The sequence below is a fragment of the Hermetia illucens genome, chromosome 1 (assembly GCF_905115235.1).
Source record: "Hermetia illucens chromosome 1, iHerIll2.2.curated.20191125, whole genome shotgun sequence".
Classification (NCBI taxonomy): domain Eukaryota; kingdom Metazoa; phylum Arthropoda; class Insecta; order Diptera; family Stratiomyidae; genus Hermetia; species Hermetia illucens.
In genome coordinates, this window is record NC_051849.1 from 53,009,513 (window position 1) to 53,030,748 (window position 21,236).

At 40.7% G+C, this 21,236-nt stretch overlaps 1 protein-coding gene across 7 annotated transcripts in view; it reads left to right on the forward strand.

Annotated features, from left to right (window-relative positions):
• The window catches only part of LOC119647924, a 126,207-nt gene extending 107,639 nt beyond the window's left edge, over positions 1-18,568 (forward strand). For 6 of the 7 annotated variants that reach the window (XM_038049275.1, XM_038049265.1, XM_038049284.1 and 3 more), the window contains 6 exons: positions 4,723-4,974; positions 8,840-9,074; positions 9,169-9,320; positions 9,382-9,727; positions 15,439-17,020; positions 17,172-18,568. In XM_038049275.1, coding sequence (XP_037905203.1) covers positions 4,723-4,974; positions 8,840-9,074; positions 9,169-9,320; positions 9,382-9,727; positions 15,439-17,020; positions 17,172-17,476 — 2,872 coding nt within the window. In that variant the 3' untranslated portion in view covers positions 17,477-18,568. The remainder of the gene's footprint in view (positions 1-4,722; positions 4,975-8,839; positions 9,075-9,168; positions 9,321-9,381; positions 9,728-15,438; positions 17,021-17,171) is intronic. The other variant, XM_038049311.1, reaches the window with a different exon arrangement.
• Positions 18,569-21,236: the final 2,668 nt, after the last annotated feature.

The window sequence follows — 21,236 nt, forward strand, 5'->3', positions numbered from 1 at the left end:
ACCTTTCAGCTTGGAAGTACCCGACTTGTTTGTGAATCTCTAGACAAGTCTACTTTTTCATACATGTTATCTACCTATAGAGAAGAGAGGGGAAGTGGTGAGTTTCTGTATGCAGGCAATAGCAATACACCCTTCACTTTGTAATGAACAGGAAGTTTGTGGATGCTGAGAACGAAAATCCAAGTTGACTATCGTAAATCAAATGAACAGTGGGAACTTCCATAATGGGTCACATATTCATCTTTGCCAAAGATAAAAGTTGAAAAGAATAGTTGAATAGTGCATATAATATAGAGTTTCCCCTACTTTGTTCCTTGTCACAACTTCTAAAGGACGAGAGGCAAGTGCAAACGATCTGGCCGTGGTAATTCTCGGCAAGTTCGCAAAAACTGTGAATGCTTCGTACGAAGTGTAAGCGAGAATTGGATCGAATCAAATTCAGAAAAAGTACTCATTTTGAAAGCGCGATTGCTGATATCAGGCAGTGTCTGTCAAAACGGAGCTCATCATCGAAAATTACTTCTGGGTTTTCGATGAACGCAAGCCAACTGGTGTGAATTTAAACACGGACCCCTGTTTCACAAAGACATGTTGGTATTTAGTTATAAGGTTGCCAAAGTGAGCAGTCAACCAGTCGTTAACACATCTATGATGTGATTGGCAAAAAGGGAAAATAGGACGTTAACCCTCGGCGAATGTGTGATCACCACTTTTATGTATATGGATAATGAGGACGCCTTTATACATTCTTGAAAAATGTGGTTTGTTAAAAGTTACACAGAAAGGGCGGGGGAGGACCATGACTAAAATCTACGCCAAGGTCACCAATGATATACTGATTGAGACTGGAGGGAGTAAGTATTGCGGGCAAGCCGACCCAATCGGGTTAGGGAGGAAGTAAAAGGAGAGTATTTACGCACCCACGAAAACCAATTGCACAATCATTGCAGTAAGTCAGCAAAAGAGCCCGCAAACTTGAAGAAAGTGGGAAAAGGCTATTGCGAGTGTTGCCCAGAGTCTGCCCGAGATGAACGGTGAGAACAAAATCATCCAGGACGCTGGAAGCTATACTAAATCTACCTCCTATTAACTAAGATGTAAAATGGAAACCAGCTAATGGCGCACACAAGCTTAATATTATTGCTGCGTGAAAATAGGACCAATTGTAGGACCTTGTATCCATTTGAAAGTTCCTGGGTAAATATCGTGTACTTAGGATCAGGATCATATGATTTACAGATTTGTCTTTTATTGTGTGTTTTCCTATGAATTTTCTTTGAACCCAAGCCAATTTTTGAAGTCTTCTTCATGGTCAAAGGTAATAGCCCATATATGGTTTCACAGGGAGCGGAAAAGATGGAACTCTGTTGGCCGGCGAGTATGGTGGATGCTGAAGAACGTACATTGAATATCTTGCGATTTGACTTATACAATAAGGAGCCTAGCGTTGCCATGGAGCAGTATCGTTTTTCCTTGTCGCTCGCGTCTCTTCGGCTGAATTGCTTCATTTGCACGATTTAACTTGGCTTCTTGTTGATTGTGTTCTGTTTTTCAATGATCTCCCAAAGCACTATACCCTTCCAGTCCCAAAAGACGCAAATCAAAATTTTTTTGGGGAAGTGGTTCAGTTTGACTTTGCCTTCGTTGTTTCTCTTGGAGCCATCCATTCTTCTCCCATTATGATTCGGCACAAGAAACGTGGCTTATGTACAGGTGTCGCTCAGAGTTAGTTTGAAGATACTTTCCTTTGCTCTTTTCTTTTAGTTTTTGAGGTATCCATGTCTCCTGCTTTTCTGCAAATTTTATCGAATAAAGATGGTTGAACACATTTATGACTTGTTGGATGACTGTCCTCTTGCAAAAAATGCTTAAGACGATCTTCGTCGAATCCTCGTTGGTTTTCTTGGTTTTTGCGTGTCTCCGCGTTCTGTCAGATTGCCGCATTGCCCAATATACAGCGGTCTTCCGTTCCGTTGCTAGCTTATAATGATCATCGAACCAGTCGTTCCCACTTTTTTGCAAGTGAAGCCAAGTGAAGGCAAATTTCGATATATTCAGGGAGTGCAGCTTCAATGCAGCTTCTTTGCGGGGTCCATCGTTTTGTGCGATCACCGCGTGGAGGTGGAATAGCATTGCTACTAGCGTTTTGATGATCTGACATTCCCCAGGTTTGTGCTCTATCGTCATCACAATCACAATATCATACGCTGCTCATCTGCTTGTAAGAGTGGAGCACAACAAGCCAGCTGAGGGGATAGAACACAAGGCTGGTGGCAATAGGATTTGTATCGTGATTTGACGTCGGATACCAATCGACTCAGCTGTGATTGAGTACCTGAGTCAAATCAGGGTAATAATCTCGGGTGAGCGCAATGCGGACCACATTGCCTCTTACAAGGTTCTGTAATCCTGCAGTACGGTCTTGAATGAAGTGCTCTTACACACTTCAAGGCCCTGATCCAGTTGGATTGTTGCGCCAATGATTATTATTATTATTATAATAAGGCGGCCCTGCATTTCATATGCAACCATTCAACTTTTTCATCGTGTAGTCTATGCAACTTTTGCCTTTAGCAGAGGTCCTCAAATTCGCAAAACTCTGCAAGGGTTTCAATCAGGAAGCAGCTTGAATAGATATTTAGAGATAGTACAAAAGGTTTGATATATGAAATTTAAGTACTTGAAGCTGTTCCTATACTGCAACGATCATTGTTCATACAAATATAAAGAAACAAAAAAAATATTTTTATTTTGCGACACATAACATGAATCTAAAGCCTAAACACTAATCTGACATGAGGAACCAGCGGCTAACAGGAGGTTGATGAGAAATCTTCAATTAATAGGTCGTAGAACTCTGGCGTCCTAAGAAAAGGGGAGTATGAAGACCCTGTTGCCCCCGGATAACTTCACGATCTTCCCAGCAGTGAGTTTCTGCAACTTAGTTGGGAGAGTTTAAAGGAGCCTTAATGACATAGTTTTTTTCTAGTGCGAGTTATAAGGCTGCCAGAAAGTATCGAGTATTTAGTTATGTCTAAAGCACTGCACTAGTTCGCTAAAAAGATAAAATAAAATAGTGACATACTTATCTAACGGTGAGAATTTCCATAAACCAAATTTGTTCAATGGAAATATAAGATACTGGTGCTTCTGGCTTTCTTAGAGAGCCTCACGCGCTGCAGATTCTCCTCTGAGCGGTTCGACGAATGCTTAACCCCTAGTGGAAACTAAGGTTGCCCATTTAACCACAAAGGAGTATTCTAGAGTCAAGAAGATTAGCAGCTTCGAGTAACCAAATCCGTAGAATTCTATTCAGATCGGATTTACCTTCATGTGGCATCACTGATTCTATTGGAAATGTAAATTTTCTACTGTACTGAAATTGCAACCAAGCTAGGATGATCTTTGAGCTAGAATGGTAGAAAGTCTGCTGGCGTTGGGCATCTAGTTCCGGTAGGAAGCGGGAAGCTAGTCGAGCAAGTAAAATCGCAGTGTAGAACCTGAAGTTCGGTATGCTTATAATTTCAAAGGGCTACCTCAAAATTTACTAAGGTTGAATGGTACGGAATGGTGTTGAAGACCACGACATAGTATATAACTGCAAATATGCTTGCCCATTTGATGGTTTATGACGAGCCGAAACATGGATGGATTTTGAAATTTTGTTATTTACTGATAATTTTGCGAAGTACTGGTCGGCTCAAAAGCTACAGACAGGTCCCAATTGAGTGCCAATAACTAGAGTGTCTGAAATAATAAGTTGGCTCATTCAGATGGGTCATGGATTGCCCAGTCTTTTGGAATCACACATGCAACCCGCAAGTAGTATGTTTTATGTCTTTCAGTGTCAGTGGGTAGAAGCGACATTCGAGATCAACGCACCTTCAACACACCAAGCGTTTATACCTTATTCTTTTCTCTAATTCTTGTCTTTAACTTTCAAGGACGACCAGTCGAATGAGAGCTGAAGTTACGGATGGTTGTTAGTCCATGTATCCACCTCCATGCCTGCAGTGCATAGTACCTCTTGACAAAGAGAGCTGCAGCAATGTTAATTGAATCACCATCTGCGGGTATAACAACATTTTTGAATCCGCTAGGCCCAGGCCCTGGAGGTAATTGGTGAACCTCGACTTTTGCCAATTCTAATTAGCAAAGCCAGATACGCTTTACTTTGATATTGCAACGAAGAGTGGTCGTAATAGTTTTCTGCGAAATTCCTGGATTTCGAAAAAGAGTCATTTCTTGTGAGAAGGCGTGATCTACAACAAAGAGATAAACTATTTCCTCTTCGTTTTGGTTGGGTCCCTCTTCCTCAGCAGGAGCCCACATCCTGAGCAGCTGAGAGCCGCAGGACCATGATTCAGGGTAGGATAACGATATTTGCTTTGTTGAATGATGGCTGCGTTAGCTTTTGCGCTGAAAATGCCGTCGTTCAACCAGGCTTGGAGGAGAACAGGTTGTTGAAAAAGGAAGAAGTTTTCGCCCATCCAATTGGCTGAGTATAAGACTAAAATCCGCATCCGAAAGGAGATCAGATGAATTATTGAAATACAATAAGATAATATTTGTAATATTTGGTGTTAATCTTACCAAATTCTTCTGACTTATGAAATCGCAAATCATTCATTATATTCGATCAAATTTATTTTTTCTCCTCATATTAACCTCAGATTTTAGAAATCCCATATTTACGCTTCTTTCTTTCTTTTTCAATTTCAGGAAAATGGGTAGCCATTTATGGCTATTTTTATTAGGTGTAAGTTTTGCATTAGTCATCGCACAGAACACAAACAAAATCGACGATGACGAAATTGATAGGTCGAAGCCAATGGCATTTAATCCAATGTACAATAAAATGTTGCCACTCCATAAATTAGGATTGGAAACGGAGAAGCCAATGACGGAAACAGCACCACCAACAAGTGAAATTAAGGCGACAACCAAAGTACCCTCGAAAATTGAGGAACCGAAGTGAGTAAAAATTATTATTATATTTCAAGGACGTTAAGTCATTAACACCAAAGTGGAAAATATAATATTTAAAGTCCATAAGTTGAGCATGGTATTATGTAATCTTGGGGGGAAATTACACTCAATTTCTTGAATTTCGCGAATGGAATAATTTTTGGTAAATACGTATTACATACACAAGTATATTCACATTTTTCCACCAAAATTGGTAACGACTTCTGTGTTTTATGGAACTTATCTTTAATTAATTAATTTCAACGTTCATAAATGAGCCTCTTTATCATGAGAATTGGTCAAGGTGACCAAGATTACATTATGGAAAAATGAGGATCATAGCAAGGTTTTTTAACTTAATTTCGAACCGGTTTTGAGCCGAGGATCACCAATTTCCTAACCTTAACAGTTGTCTCACATCCTGGCTTACGCCATCGCTGCATCTGAGGCAGGGTCAACCACGTCTTTATTCTTTACATATATATATCTATTAACCCTATAAACTTTTCGAGGCTGGATCAAACTCATCCATACGGATTAGGTGGCATCCCCGTCGCAGCTTATAAATGTCATCATTTATAAGAAACGGAATTGGTCATCGTCCTTTAGGGAGCTAGAACTTCGGGTTCTTCTCTCGAACACAGTTAAAATGTTCGATGAATACGTGGGAATTGGCAATTAGAGCTTTGACCCTATGATGAGACGGTCGGGCGAAACAATTTTAAGAAACTGAAAGAGGTTCTGTTGGTCGCCAACAACCGTGCCCGGATTTCGTACATATTATTGGTCGTGATTTTCGACCATAGGTAAAGGGAATTTTCTGCTGTTGCCAAGTTGAACTCTACTGACGTGAGGCCGCCTTACACTGAGGAAGCGAACAGGCTGCTCGCGAAATATTCATATTTGGGAAACCAAAAAATGATGGAAATGGAATCTGCAATTGATTTTTTTAATCTTTGGTAGAAGTGTACTGTGTGCAAATTAGTGGTGCACAGTTTCACTTGATGAATACATGACTACACACATCTTCCCGCCCCCCCCTTCCCTTGAATTGTAAAGGGGATCATTATTGTTTCCTCTGAGGGTCGAGTTCTCTACTGTACATCAGGTTCTGTAAGAGGTCCCAATAAGAAATCTTGAAGAACCATGATACCATTGACGAATGCGGCCTGAAGTAATTCGTTATTAAGCTGGGGAATATTTCACTGGTACAGCAGATAAACCATACAATTTATAGAAAGTTATCAATGCGACGTAAACATAGTTTAAATTTATAGTAAGGAACAATTTTGGGCGGTCTAATGATCATATTCGAAAAGGATATTCAACAGTTAGATCAAGAAGATCCAAGTTCATATTCTTGTTTCTGGAAAAGTCCCCTTTCCTTGTTAAGCGCTTACATATATTGAATTCGTAGCACTTTGCAAGCTGCTTTATTATAAAAATCTATTCCATTGTGAATTGTACTTTATAACAGTAGCTGCGTTATTGGTGAATAAAAACAATTGAATCTAATTTGACGGTTCTTGTTAAACTATCACGAGGTATGCATAACTGGAAAATATCTCTGTAGTTCCCACCTATCAGCATATTCCAAAATATTCCGGTTGAAATAACTATAAAGAAGGATCCCTACCAAATGGTACCTAAACTAACAGAAAAGCGAAGATAAATTTTGTTAATTTTAGAAGGCAAAATAAGACCAAATGCCCTTCAAAATGCAACGAACCCTGCTCAACTTTCTGCCTCGATCACTAAAATTATAATCCGGACATGGATTTCTCAATTCTTTTTGATTCATTTGTTACACGTTGGTCCCGAGTCGTTCCATATACATTTTAGAATCGAGTATCACCTACTCACTTGGCTTAGGAGGCTGGTCACCAGGTCTATTAGGAGTATAAAACTTCAGAATCGCCTAATGAGCACCGCACATAGCGTTGTGGATTGCTTCATTGCAGCTCTAAGCATTCTCTAGCAGAATTTGGCCCACCCATATTTTTAAAGTGCCATGTTGACGTACTTATATTTTGAATGCCTCTCCACTGTGTCACTTCTAGATACATATTATGGAAAAATTATGTATGACAATTATCCAGGACGCCAAAATTTTATAACAGTAGGGCTAATACTTAGGATAATTGTTAATAGATGACTCTAATGCCAGTGAGGAGACCTTGCCAAAGGCGCCAAGTAGTTATCTAGCAAAGTTGTTGCATGCCTTTCTGGAATGTTCCGCAGGGTATAAAGGGCCGGATGTCTGCCCACAGAGTCAGTCTAGTTCTAGAATTAGAACAGGTCGCGTCGGTTATGAATACGCCTCGAATTGTACCAGTTGAAAAAATTGTTCTATAATTAATTGTGCATTACGATTATACAAGTTAATACAAAATAAACGCTTACATTAAAATTATAGAACGGGTTTTTGTCTAGTGTTACGCAATCCAGTGCTGCGAATCTATGGAAAGCAAGAAACGTAAAGCAAGAACGGAGTAATTGGTGACAGCGGTGGGATTGCGTAAGTCGAAATGTTTTAATTCGAGAGCTTGAAAGTGGAGCAGCTTAAAAGGGAGCTGTCAGCGTTAAAGCTCCCTACGACGGAAACTAAAGCAGAATTACAGCGGAGACTTCGCGAAGTTTTGGAGTCGCTAGCTATTAATGTCGAGAAACGTGAATTCCAGTCTATCGAAGGTCGCGAGGAAGCAGCTGGAACGTCCACGATAAACAACAACAGCATAGCAGTTCGAATACAAGCTATATATAGAATGGAAGAAGAATCTGGAGAGCAACAGGAAAAATCTAGAAGATGACATAAGGAATGAGTAAAACGTCAAGCAAAATTTATACAAGGGTTGGCAAGACGACAAGCCAAATTTATGGGAAAATTGAAGCAACGGTTTGAAGAAATATTTAATGAAAAGGAGGTGAACGAATAACAAAAGGAAAGCGCTCAGAAAGTAGCGTACCGAGGAAGTGAAAAATCGCAGTATGAAGGCACAGATGGTGAGCCTTCACCATCTGAGGTCCGCAGATGCTAAGTAGTACGAGTAGCTTTCACCTTCCAGAACCGTCAGCAGGATACAGACTGTACCCGCCGAAGGACTGTCAAGAACACAGCCCCGCCTGGCCAGTCCGTCGGCCCGCTCATTCCCCTCTATGTTTCTATGACCAGGTACCCATAGCATCAGTTCCGTTTTGGTTGAATTTATGCCAAGTCCGCATCTTGTGGCCCACAGGCACACCTTTTCCAACGCCTCCTTTTATGAAGTCACTCATAATGGAGGAAAACTTTGACATAAGACACCACCTTAACTCGTCTGCTGCCCAATATCCGTAAAATTTCGTCCATTAATATCAACCAGAGCACTGGAGAGATGGCGCCACCTTGGGGTGTGCTTCTGCTAATGGCTCTAGTCAAGTAGCTACCTCCCAGAACCGACTGAATTATCTTGGTTCTTATGATGGATATTATCCAATGCGAAAGGCACCCTTCCAATCCAATACTAGTCAAGGTTTCCATGATGGTATTGGTACTAACGTTGTTGAATGCTCGCTTTATATCCAAGAAGGCGGCTAGAGTGTATTGCTTATACTGCATTAACCGCCCAACCGTACCATATACTTTGTGAAAAGCCGTTTTTATGTATTTGCCTTTTTGAGGTAGACATACTGGAATTCATAATTACCCTTAAGGACGCGCTTTAGGGTCTTCTACACGAAAGAGGTAGAATCATTGTCACGGCTATTTGCTCCTCCGCTTCGGTACTTTTAGGGAAGAAAGCTTCACACTATGTGATCCAGTGCTAGCATCTGAGTTTTGCCGTTTATAATGTATTAGACTTAATTTTCCTTAATCTCTTTCATTTTACAGAATTCAGAAAATCATCAGAGTAAATGCTACAAAAGCTCCTGATACCTCAAAAACAACAAACTTTGATACTGCATACAACTATGCTGAGGATGATGATGAGCTATACGACGAAGATTATTACGAATACGACGAAAGTAACGAAGTTAACAGCACGACACCAGCTCCTAGCACAGCTAATACTAACAAGAAAACGAAAACGAAAGGAGAACTCCATTTGATTAAAGGAAACGAAATGGTGCGTGAATAGTCCATAGTCATGGACAACAAAAAAAAAACCAACCAAACAAACCTAAACAGCGAAGAATCTATGATTTTATTTTGTCTTTCAGGACGATGTGGAGGAAGTTCCAATTAAGAGCGAGAATCACATCGAAGACGTAGACGAAAAAGAGGACGTTATCTTCAGTGAAAATGTTCCTTGCCCTCGTGATTGCGTATGCAACCGCAACTTGAACAGCTACTTGGTTGCAACATGTAACAGGTAACTTTTCCTTGTCATTCTAATCTAGACTTTCTGATTTCATCCAAATATATGCCTACAGGCTCGACGCTGATATTCAGAAATTCGGTTCCGATATTACTGACCTCGTCGTTGTTGATGTCCGCCCGAAATTCCCGATCATATTGGGACCAGACTTCTTTGTTAAAGTTGGTTTGAAGCATGTGTCATCCGTCAAAATCGTTAACTGCACCGTGGAATATATCCATCCAACTGCATTCCAAGGATTGAATGAACTGTACTCAGTCAATCTGACCAATGTCGGTCTAACTAACTTGCATCCTGACACTTTTGCTACCAATAAGGGTCTTCGTTTACTGACGATTTCTGGAAATGATTTGAACTTTATGACCAAGAAAGACACACCTTACGGCCGCTACATGCTAAAGGTAAGTTTTAGACCACTAATCATTTTTTACCATTCAGTGTTATGCAATAAGTAAACATTCTTGTTAAATAATTCTGAAAAGGTTCTATGTTAGCTGTTTATGTTGTTTGGATCTGTCTAACTCGAAAAGACACTATCTTGGAATGGTTATATAAACATATGTGCATCGTTCAGAGACTAGCATATAAAAAAACTGGCATTACCGGTTACCTAATAGTTCCCGGAAATTTTTAGTACCTATCCCATAAGCTCCTTAGGTATTTCCCAAGATTATTACATTCTGCAGAACTATGCTAGAAGACACCATCAATTCACAAATATATATTTTTCTTAAATGACAGTGAATAACCTTTGAATTGTATCTCGAAAAAAAAACTATGAAACTGTAGAACGAGACTGTCGTGAGACATCAACATCTGAAGAAGGTATAATTGTGTCAAGTACTTTGTTTATTTGCATACGCCAGTAAAATCCAAATGCATGGGGCTGTGACGCAGAAGCTCAAATTGTGATAACTAATTATATTTAGGAAAAATACGTCACACTTAGCTATTAAATACTTGTAGATTTCCAAGCAAGTGTAAATTATAAATATTAAAGTGGACGCATAATAATTGTCGCTGAACAGGCAGGGTTCTATCTTATCTTGATACTTTTACTTGGATTACTTGGAAGTATAATTTAGAATTTGGTTACTGTTAAACATTTTTTTTCTTTTGCTAAAGTGCTTTCTTCGCCTTAAGGAAAGCATTCGTCTACCTTTTCCTGCCGGAGAGAATTTATAAATCTTAAAAAATTAACCGTCCGCAGAAACAGAGGAGCGGGTACGCACGTTGCAGCTCTGCCAGGGCCGTAGGGAGAAAATCCGGAACCTTCCAATTTACTTCTAGTGGGCAGAATTTTATGTATTTCTGAGATCCACACATTATCAGCAAAGCCGGTAATTTCCAGGAACTCTTTTCTGATGACCACGATTCCTATTATTATCGTCTGATGGAAGATCTGTTTTTTTCTTCGCTGACTAACATATGGCTGTTGAGTGTCCCGAGTCTACTAGAGACCCATCACCAATTCATATATATTTTTGCCTCTGAGCAGAGACCCTTCAAGCACATTTCATCTCTTCCTTAATCAGCCTTACCTATACCCTTTGGCTTGATAGTAACCATATGCTTGTTCCCTACTGGTACTGGTACTGTAATGCATGTTGTCTACTGGTACTTGCTTTAAATATACGTCTTGCTCGTCCATCGGTTTAGATAATCAGCTTGAAGCTTTTCTAATTTTTGTCACTGCAGATATCCTGCAGACTTCTTCTCTAGCTTGAAAAAAGTTGTGTGATGGTCGCCATGGGAATAACCCCCATTAAGGTCCTATGCATCAGAGCAGCGCCAATTTTCTAGATCCTTCCACATCGTCGGCCAGTATTACCTACAATTTCACAAAAATTAACTATGATCTATGCCTCCCCTTCTCCAGTCTAATCTGTAAAGCAGACATCATTATAGGGTTCACTTCGAAAGTGACCGGGGACGAATTAACTACTACACCGAACTAACCAACACTCTTGTGGACGACCTGAATAATCAGGTGACCTAACGTCCGTGGTATTTGTGCACTTAAATGAAATGAAATGTGTAATGTGTAGGTCTGTGACTCAGTCCTTGAGCACGCAGGCAATAGTGATACTTTGTACTCGACGTCTTCTCTGCTTGCCGTAAAAGGAAACCACAAGGAATAGAAATCTATAGGCTAGCAATCAGAAAATTTTTGAAACGTCAATAACGCTTCGGACAGGGACTGACCTTCAAGACCTTTGGTTATCAAAAACAGACTATGATTGGTTTGCAATATATGCACACTACACGACAATGATACCAAGGGCCCCAAAATGCTCGCTTCGTCAAACCGGAGCGTGAATTCCAACGATATAAGCTGGACATTTTGGGACTAAGCCAAGTAAGATGATTAGACTTTGAAGAGTATTCCTTTCCACACTTATGGCATTGTTTCTTTGAACTCTAGAAAGCCAAGTGGTGGCAGACGCAAGATGCGCTCTTTTGACCTAGGAGGACAGGATTTCGATTGCAAGATTTCGGTTCAGGATAAGGAACATGATAATTATATACTACCATGCATGAACGGACGTTTCCGATATAATGGTTCAGGGGAGGCTTCCTAAAGGTGACACTTGATCATGATGAGTGATTTGAATGCCAAAGGTGGATTTTGACAACACTTGGCTCGGGCATATGATGAAACACAGTCTTGGCGACCGTAAAGACAATGACGGGAGATTTGTAGATTTCTACAACTTTTACCGCCTCGTCATTGGTGGCACATTGTTTAGGTTCCAACTAATCGACACCGTACGAGCAATAAAATCGCCCACATCGCAATTAACAGTATATTTTGGAGTTGTCTCCTGGATGTGCGTTACATTGCCCTCAGAAGGGATCGCAACCTGATGGTCGCTCACGCTACTTGCATGTTGTGTCCGCCACTTCTCGCAGTGTTAGTGAGCTGCTACTTCCCAAGTTCAACATCAACCACTTGTACGTTCCAGCTGTCGCTCCATAGTGGAACTGTTACCTTGCTGGTCGGACGGCGGATGCCCTGTGTAACCCGCCTAAGAATATCGATGAGCATTGACACGCCGTCAAAAGTGCTCTTTTCTCGGGTGCTACGCAAGCGTCGCATGTTACGGACGGGCGTCACAAGATCTGGCTGCCTTCTGGAAATTGAAGGCTTTGTTGACCGCTGCTGGCGATGGCGAGTGTAACTCCCTCGAACTCCGATACCTAGTGAAATTCCGGAAAATTCAATAGAATGAGCACCGTAACAAAAATGAATGCACTATTGCGCAAATTTCGCGCTTCTGTCAAGGACATTATCGGTTGACTTCTCATCTACGATGATGAACAACTGAAGAGGTAAAAAGAACACCTCACCACGGTTGTTAATTGTATCATATCTGGTGAAGTTCCTCCTCTTCTGGATGAAATGTTCCTCCAGAAGGGAAATTATTTCGGCAATCATTCCATTCAAATGGAACAAAGCTGAGTCATTAATCACTCCACCTGCAGTCATCGCAGATCTGCTACTACCACTCCTGCCGAATTTTTGGGAATCCGAGACCTTTTTCAGAGAATGGAACAAGAAAATGATCGTTAGGATTCCAAAAAGTGATAATTACACGGGTATCTGCATGACCGCTGCCGTCGCAAAAATAATAGCTAATATAATCCTGGAACGCATCAAAGCACACCTCGAAAGAGAGTAACCTGGTTTCCGCTTCGGATCTTCGTGCGTTCTCTGCGGATCATTTTGGAACAGTGTGTGCAGTTTCGATTTTTGCTTTACCTGCTCTTCATCGATTTCGCGAAAACTTGCAATAGTATGAACAGGGAGTGTACCTGGCATGTTCTATGCAGGAGGGCCATTCCAGAAAAACTAATAGCCATTATCACAGCGACATATGATAGGGCAAAATGTTACGTGCTGCACTGATGTAAAATATCCAAGGATTTTGGGGTCCAAAGAAGTGTCCGCCCATGGTTGCATCCTGCCATCGATATTATTTCTTCTTGTTATCGGTGATGTTCTTAATGCTGCCTTGTTCGGAGGACGTGGAGGAATTGAATCCATATGACGTCTTTCCTTAAACGCCTTGATTTGGAAAGAGTGGTAAGTAAAGTTGGACTGAAGATAAACACTAACAAAACCAAAGTTCTCAATCTAATGGGTCATCCCACTCTCCCCATCTACATTAATGGGCAAAGCATCGAAGGCATTCACCAATTTGTCTACCTAGGAAACGTGGTTTCTGCCGACGATTGCACCGAATTGGATGCTGCCTGATGCATTATAAGCACTAAATAGCCTAAAATCTGGAAATGTAGTTATCTCAACACGAAGATCAAGTTGAAACTGTTCTATGCAAGTGTTCTTTCTGTGTTGCTATATGGAAATTTGTCACGTATCATCAAGGCCTGATGGCGGCTAGTTATAGCTAATACGCTACACTCCACCAAGGGGTGAATGGCAACCACATATAACAAATTTCATACCAGAACACCGGCTATCGACCTTATAGATCGTTTATCGTAAAAAATCCTAATCTCCTTGACCAATCGAATATCACCAAGTTGATGGAAACGAACCCACTTCTCTTGTACCCTACAAAATATCATTGCAGTCTTTGTCAACATTGCTGTCAGTAGAAGAGGTTTAGCGGGATTTAGCCTGTAAGTCATTCGCTGGTGCCACCCTTATACAGGGCTTCTAGTAATCCTGGCTAAATACATACTCAAAATGTTATTAACTCTGGTTTTCTGAGTCAAACCCCATGATTGCTGATTGATTGGATCTCCCTTTCCTGACATCCATGAATTTTACCATCCAGCATTTGAAATGTATGCCCGGATTCTATTTATCCAGTATATGGGTTAAGTTTCCTGTCTTTCACAGCCGACCCCGCTTGTGAACGGGGCAAAGGCTGAAGAAAAAAAAGAAGTTTCCTGCCTTTTATTAATGACATGGTCCATGCGGTAAACTCAGGTCGGCCGCTGTAGCTCATTGTTGGGATTGTCTGCTAGAGAAATTTGAAGATAGTCGCAGCAGTGAACTCGAGAAGCGCATCCTGAAAACCTTAGGTTCACTCCAGGCTACTATATTTTTTTTATAAACCTTCGCACTGTATGGTACATTGCTCCTCATATATTTGACCATCCTTAGAGGAAACCCCCACCACAGTGGTAGGTTGTCACTTGCTTATCCGTCGTTTCCTTCCTTACTTTCATGTTAATGCTCAATGGGAGGGATCAGCTTTATTGATGTCTCTCTCGTTGATTGGATCCCCTCCTAGGATACGGGTCCTAACCCCCACAGAAACCGTAAAAGTAGGGAGTAGAGCTCTTCAAATTGATAACCGTAGCTAGTGTGTTGGTCTTACACATTTTATACGCCTTGTTACTGACTTAGGAACCTGCCACGTCCAACGTAACTTTCATTTGGGTCCCCACTCTCCACCGAACGTTTTGTTTCCTAACGTCCGATTTCTCCTGCCAGTGTAGTAACGCCCATGTTCCGATTCCCATGAAGTTTCGCCTTCTCTGCCGTCAGCTGGGAGTCTTGTAAGTGTACAATGTCCGGTCCGTTTCTTCATTAGCACATCACATTGCAGTATTCTTGAGGTACATTCTTCCCTGCTATCATCAAAATCATCAAAACTCTGTCAACTTTCCTACATATATATGTTAGCGACGTGTGTCTTCCAGAGTAATTTTTGGTTTAGAGTGATTCGCAAGGATTTGACCTCTGTTTTCTACTTAACTGTGTTGTCTAACACTCATGCTCCCTAGCTTATGCTTTCTTGTGCACGGTACTCTAAGAATCTTCGCTGAACTAATGTTGAGCCCAGCCCTTCTGTTCCAGCTGCGAGTGATCCTCAACGCAGGTCCGACTCTATCACATAGGGTATCCTGCCACTCATGCAGGAGTATCATCAAAATAGTTTCCGGGCTCTATCCTTCTTACTGTTTTGTGTAGGATGAATGTTAGGCCAATTGATTTGAAATAGCTGGAGCGAAAGGGATGCTTTTTGCATGGGGGGGGGGGGGGGGGGGGTTGCTTTTATACAAAAATTCTATACTAAATAATATCATGATTTCTTCAAATGAAAATTAAGCAATATTTTTCTTTTATTTCCAGGCGCCAAGTGTAGAAGAATTAGATCTGTCCAATAACAATTTGCGTGAATTGCTCCCAACAGCATTCACTCAACTCGAAAATGTGGTCTTCATCAATTTGGCTCACAATTTCCTTAAAGCTTTGCCTGAAGGTCTTTTCGATTCGGTGGAAACCATTGAAGAGTTGGATTTGTCATTTAATTCGATTAGCTTCCTGCCCCCGTATATCTTCAACCGAACTGCCTTGGCTATACTGAACCTTATGTACAATGAAATTTCCAACGATTTGAGTTTCGGAACTCCAGATTTGGAACGACTGGATTTGAGCTACTGCTCAATTAAGCATATTAATAACATGATGTTCAGCAAAATGGACGGATTGATTGACCTTAAGTTGAAGGGTAACTCCATCCGCAAGATCCAACCCGAAGCATTCATTTCCATGAGGCAGCTGGCTCACATTGACCTTTCATTCAATGACTTGGAACAAGTTTCGAGTCTTATGTTCTTTAAGAATTCAGAGCTTGAGAAGATTAAATTGAATGACAACCCAAGATTGAGCCAACTTCCTCCAGATGGATTCCAGGTATACACCAAGCACTTCAACAAGGTGGAATACTTTGATGTCTCGAACTGCGCCATTGGAGCCATTGGTCATAACACATTCTCAACAATGCCTGAATTAGTCACTTTGAAGATGGCATGGAATAACATCAACAACCTGGATCGTGGCACCTTTACCGCATTGAGCCGATTGGTCAAATTAGATCTGAGCAACAACTTAATCATCAAGCTTGACGAACTTATCTTCTCCAGAAACCACGAACTTTCGTCTATTAACCTTGCGGGCAATCCTATCAGGAGGATCAGTGCCATGCACTTCTCCACCATCAACAAGCTCCAAGAGCTCGACGTCAGCGAATGCGAATTAAGCCAATTGCTCAGCGATCCAAACTACGAAGCCTTCAAGAACTTCAGATTCTTCTCAACTCTTCGATCGTTCAATGCATCCAGCAATAGCATCAGGAGGATTTCCCGAAACGATGTGAAATGGTTCAAGAGCCTCAAATCCTTTGACATCACATTCAATCCATTGAAATGCAATGAAGACTTCCTGGACTTGATGACTTGGTTAGGCAAGAAGGGTATCGTTTCTGGAAAGGTTCGTATGAGTGAATCACTTGACGATTCATTTGCCATTGCATCTGATGCTGCCCAGACCTGGGATCAATTGGCAAAGGAAGTATGCAAACACGAGAGTCATCCAGAAATTCAACCAAGGAAGGAAGTGCCTGAAGTAAAGGTTGAAACTCCTGTTGAACAACCACAGAAGAATGATAAGAAGGAAACCGAGGATGCGAAGAAGAATGACACTGAGTTCAATGAAGACGATGCTGATGAAGACGAAGATGATGAGGACGAGGCTGATGATGAGGACGATGATGATGAGAACGAAGAAGATGACAGTGAATATGACTACGATGAAGATGATGACGAGAATGTTGACCAAGATGCTAAGGACAAGAAGCCTATCATCACCGATAAAGGATTTATTGCTGATGAAATCAACGTGATTAAGGAGACTGAGGATAAGATTTTGCGAGGTAAGATGAAGGAGCAAGTGATAATGGTAGGTGAAAACTCAAGGTTAATTTATTTTGTTCATATTAGTTACTAGTTATTTTTCGCACTTGAGTGTTTGCCTACCTTTCGAAAAGCCTTTGCTATTTAGACATATTTTAATGTTTAATAAAGCCGTCTTTACTCACAATACTTCAGATAAATTGCTGAACAAGGAAGAGATCGTCATCGAGCGCGGCACTATCTACTACTCGGACTACTCCTTCTTCTGGCCGATTTTGATCATGGTCTCCACTGCAATTATCATCCTGATTGTCGTCGGCAAGGTCGTATCCTGTGTGATGCGAAAACGTGGTGAACGCTACCGACAGGCTATCCTTGCATCAAAGAATAATTTCGTCTACAAGAAATTATCGGAGGACATTGTCACTCCGCAAACTCCAAAAGTCCATCGATATGCCCCCATTAATCAAGTTTAAATAAGACTAAGCTTAAAATATAACAGTTTTTATTATGAAGAATATTAAGGCTGGACCACTATGTTCCATACTAACAATGAAAGTGAAAATTGTACTAATCAAGAGATTTACTGTGCTGTACTTAAAACCATAGTTCTGTGTAGGAAATCCAAAGGATTATTATCTATGAAGTTGTGTTTTGGTACTTAGCTTGTCGTTCGCACATTTTTTGTTGCACTGTTTTTAGTTTTTATCCGGGAAAGAGTGTGGGGAAGCAGAGCCGCAGAGTACTTTGCCTGAGCGGATCATGGGGTATGCCAGCCAAATTCCAAATTCTTCATTTATTTTCCAACCCATTGGGATGTATTTTCTTTGTTTGTTTCAATTACGTGTATTCCACCTCTTTTCCAAGTCTCCAAATCAAATGAGCTTTTGTTGCATTTGCAAGCATTCCATTACTTTAATATCATTTTTATTCTCGTAAATTGGGTGAACAGCCGAAGTGCATCATTGGAAGCCTTCTCTTGAGGCCTAAGTTAGAGCAGACTTTTTCTATTTAGAGAGTTAAAGAATAATCGCACCTAACATTCCATCGCAGTAACAGATATTCTAAAACGCGTACGTACATATTTCCGGTAACGAATTCAAATCACGCACTAACCTGAACATATCCTTGAGCAGATAGCAAGCAGCCAAGTCGCTGGACTTTCTTGGAGTAAATGTGCATCAACAGATAGCACGTAACACATTTATTTCGATTCCCGTTTACATATTTTGATTTTTGTAAAATTCTGGAAATATCATGATTTTTTCGAACAATATCTTTGTCTGTTTTTTTGTAAATGTTTTTACTTATTATATAATTATATTATTATTGTACCTATTCATAAGAATAAACAAAAGATGCATATGTGTAGTATTTAGGAAGTAATCAAATACATATACATATGGTAACAAAGTCAAATTAAACATTTTTTAGATGACCCACGGTGCCTTTGGAAGCTCCTTATGCAGACACACGTGAATGCGCGAAATTCTGTTTCCATTTTCAGTCCTTTTGTTCTCTGTTGTAGTGCCATTATTGAAAATAAATTGGTCAGGTAGAAGCCAGAAGGAGAAGTTTTATTCGGCAGGAAAATAGGAACTATTGCGATGGAAATCATTTAAAGGTAATCAGTGAAAAGTCGACATTTTCTTAGCATGGACGCAGGGTAAAGGAGTTTTACAAGCCTCTCTCTTTTCAAACTAAGCTGAGTCAGATTCACCAATCCATATCTTTTGGCAATCTATCATTTTATCGAATCCAATCAGAGATTGCTCTTACAAGGCTTTACATAAAGTTTTTATTTGAATACAATTTTCAGTATGAAAACTAATATATTCATAAAAAATATATATACAGGGTGCGGCAGCATAACTTCCTTTTTTCAAAACTCAATAAAAACTATTGTATGCATCGGAAAATATTTATTTATTTTTTATAATGTAGGTACATGTCTAAAGTTTTTATTTACATTGTTTTGAAGATCAAATCTGTTAGGTGACGTCTCCATACATTGCGTAAACCGATTTCTGGCGTTTGTCATGACTCTTGTTAGCATAGCAGGTGTTATGTTGGCAATTTCTTCTTGGATGTTGGTCTTCAAATCTTGTAGGGTTCTTGGACGGTTCACATAAACACGGGATTTCAAAAAACCCCATAGAATAAAATCACAAGGGGACAGATCGGGAGAGCGTGCCGGCCATTCCAATTGCCTCTAATTGAGATAAGGCGCTCTGGAAAGTGTTCCCTCAAAATAGCCATCGATGCTCTTGAAGTGTGTGCTGTTGCACCGTCTTGTTGGAACCATGTGTCCCCCAAATCCAAATTTTCTAGCCATGGGAAAAAAAAATTCTGTAGCATGTTTACATACCGGTCCGAATTCACTGTCACTGTAACCTCATTTTCCTCAAAAAACCAGGGACCAATAATTCCACTTTGGGTGAATGCAAAGGCTTTTGATGCAATTCTCGAGGGTTGGTGTCAGCCCAGTAGCGCATGTTTTGTTTGTTAACCGACCCACACAAATGAAAATGGGCTTCATCACTTATAGGGATGAAAATAAAGATCATCACGAAGAGTTCTTCTCACAGAACAATCGGATAGTCCAAGGGCAGATGCGTGTTTGCGCACAGAACGCCATGGCGATCGCAACATTGACGCTCTCACTGCTTCAATGTACTGAGGTGATCTAACGGATCGAGGGACACCAGTTCTTCCTTTTGTCGCACTTGCAGTTTGTCTGAATGTAATGACCCATGTAACAATTGATTTGCGGTCTGGGACGGGAGCCAACGGGGCTAAATTAAAGCGATTCCGAAATGCACGCTGTGTTGCAATAACCGAACATCCGCTTGAAAAGTAAACCTCAACGGCAAAGGCACGCTCCTCACTATTCCAACGCATGATGGCGACTGAACCGTGTCGGGACAAAACTTTACAGTATTCCCTCTTGAACGAGACCACTAGCGCTCCGCTATGACATCAACTAACTGAGTGGCGCGCATTTTAAAAAAGAAAGTTATGCTGTGGCACCCTGTATAATATTATAGCAGTACATCTCAGAAAGGGATGTATGTATGGTGAAGGGGGTGATGAACAACATTTTTTTTTTCATTGCTCAGGGAAAACTCCAAAAATTAAATTTTTGAATACAAAATGACTGTATCATATAAATGAAAGAAAATACTAAATTTCTGCATCATTATTTTCAAGATTTTTGTGTAAAACAAAACCTTATTAAAATCGATTCACTGTCTGTTTGTCACACGCACTTTTCTCCGAAACAGCTAAACCTATCCGAACGAAATTGGGAAAGATGGGAACTATGAAATTCCCCGCATACAGCGAGTGACATAAATTTAGATGGAGTTTAAAGAGGGGCTACCCATGCATGGAAAGGGGGGAATTAAAAAAAAAATCGCTGGATGTGATGTGTAGGGTATCAAATGAAAGGTTCCGATTTCGTTTCCGAAACTGCTTTTAGTTTTGGCGTAAATTGTAAATTGCGCGAGTAAGGAGTCAAAATGTACGCACTTAAAGTGAGACTGGACTCATTTTCGGAAACTACCCAACCCAAAAATCCGAGGAAAAATCAGGATGGTCCGCCTAGATGAAATCGAGGCCTCAAAATATGTCCCATTTCGATATCTGCTCAAATAAACTTACTAATAGTATATTCATCATCAACGGCGCAACAACCGATATCCGGTCTAGGCCTCGGGTGGTTCTTCCCATGATGTCGATATCGTCAGCATAGGGCAGTAGTTGGGTGGATTTAAAGACGATCGTACCCCTTACATTTACCTCAGCATCATGGATTACTTTCTCGAGGGTCAGGTTAAAGAGAAAAGGAGAACGCATGATAGCGCATCCCCTTGTCGTAGACCGCTGTTGATTTCGAATGGTCTTGAGAGTGATCCTGCTGCTTTTATATGGCCTCGCACATTGGTCAGGGTCAGCCTAGTCAGTCTTATTAGTTTCGTCGGGATACCGAATTCTACCGATGAATAGATGGTGCAACTATTGTCCATATTCCAACAGTTTTTCCATCGCTTGCCGCAGAGAGAAAAGCTGATCTGTTACTGATTTGCGTGGAGTGAAGCCTCTTTGGTATGGGCCCATGATGTTCTGGGCGCATGGGGCTATCCGGCCTAGCAAGATAGCGGAGAATATCTTGTTGATGGTACTCAGCAATGTGGTACCTCTATAATTGCTGCACTGTGTGATATCTCCCTTTTT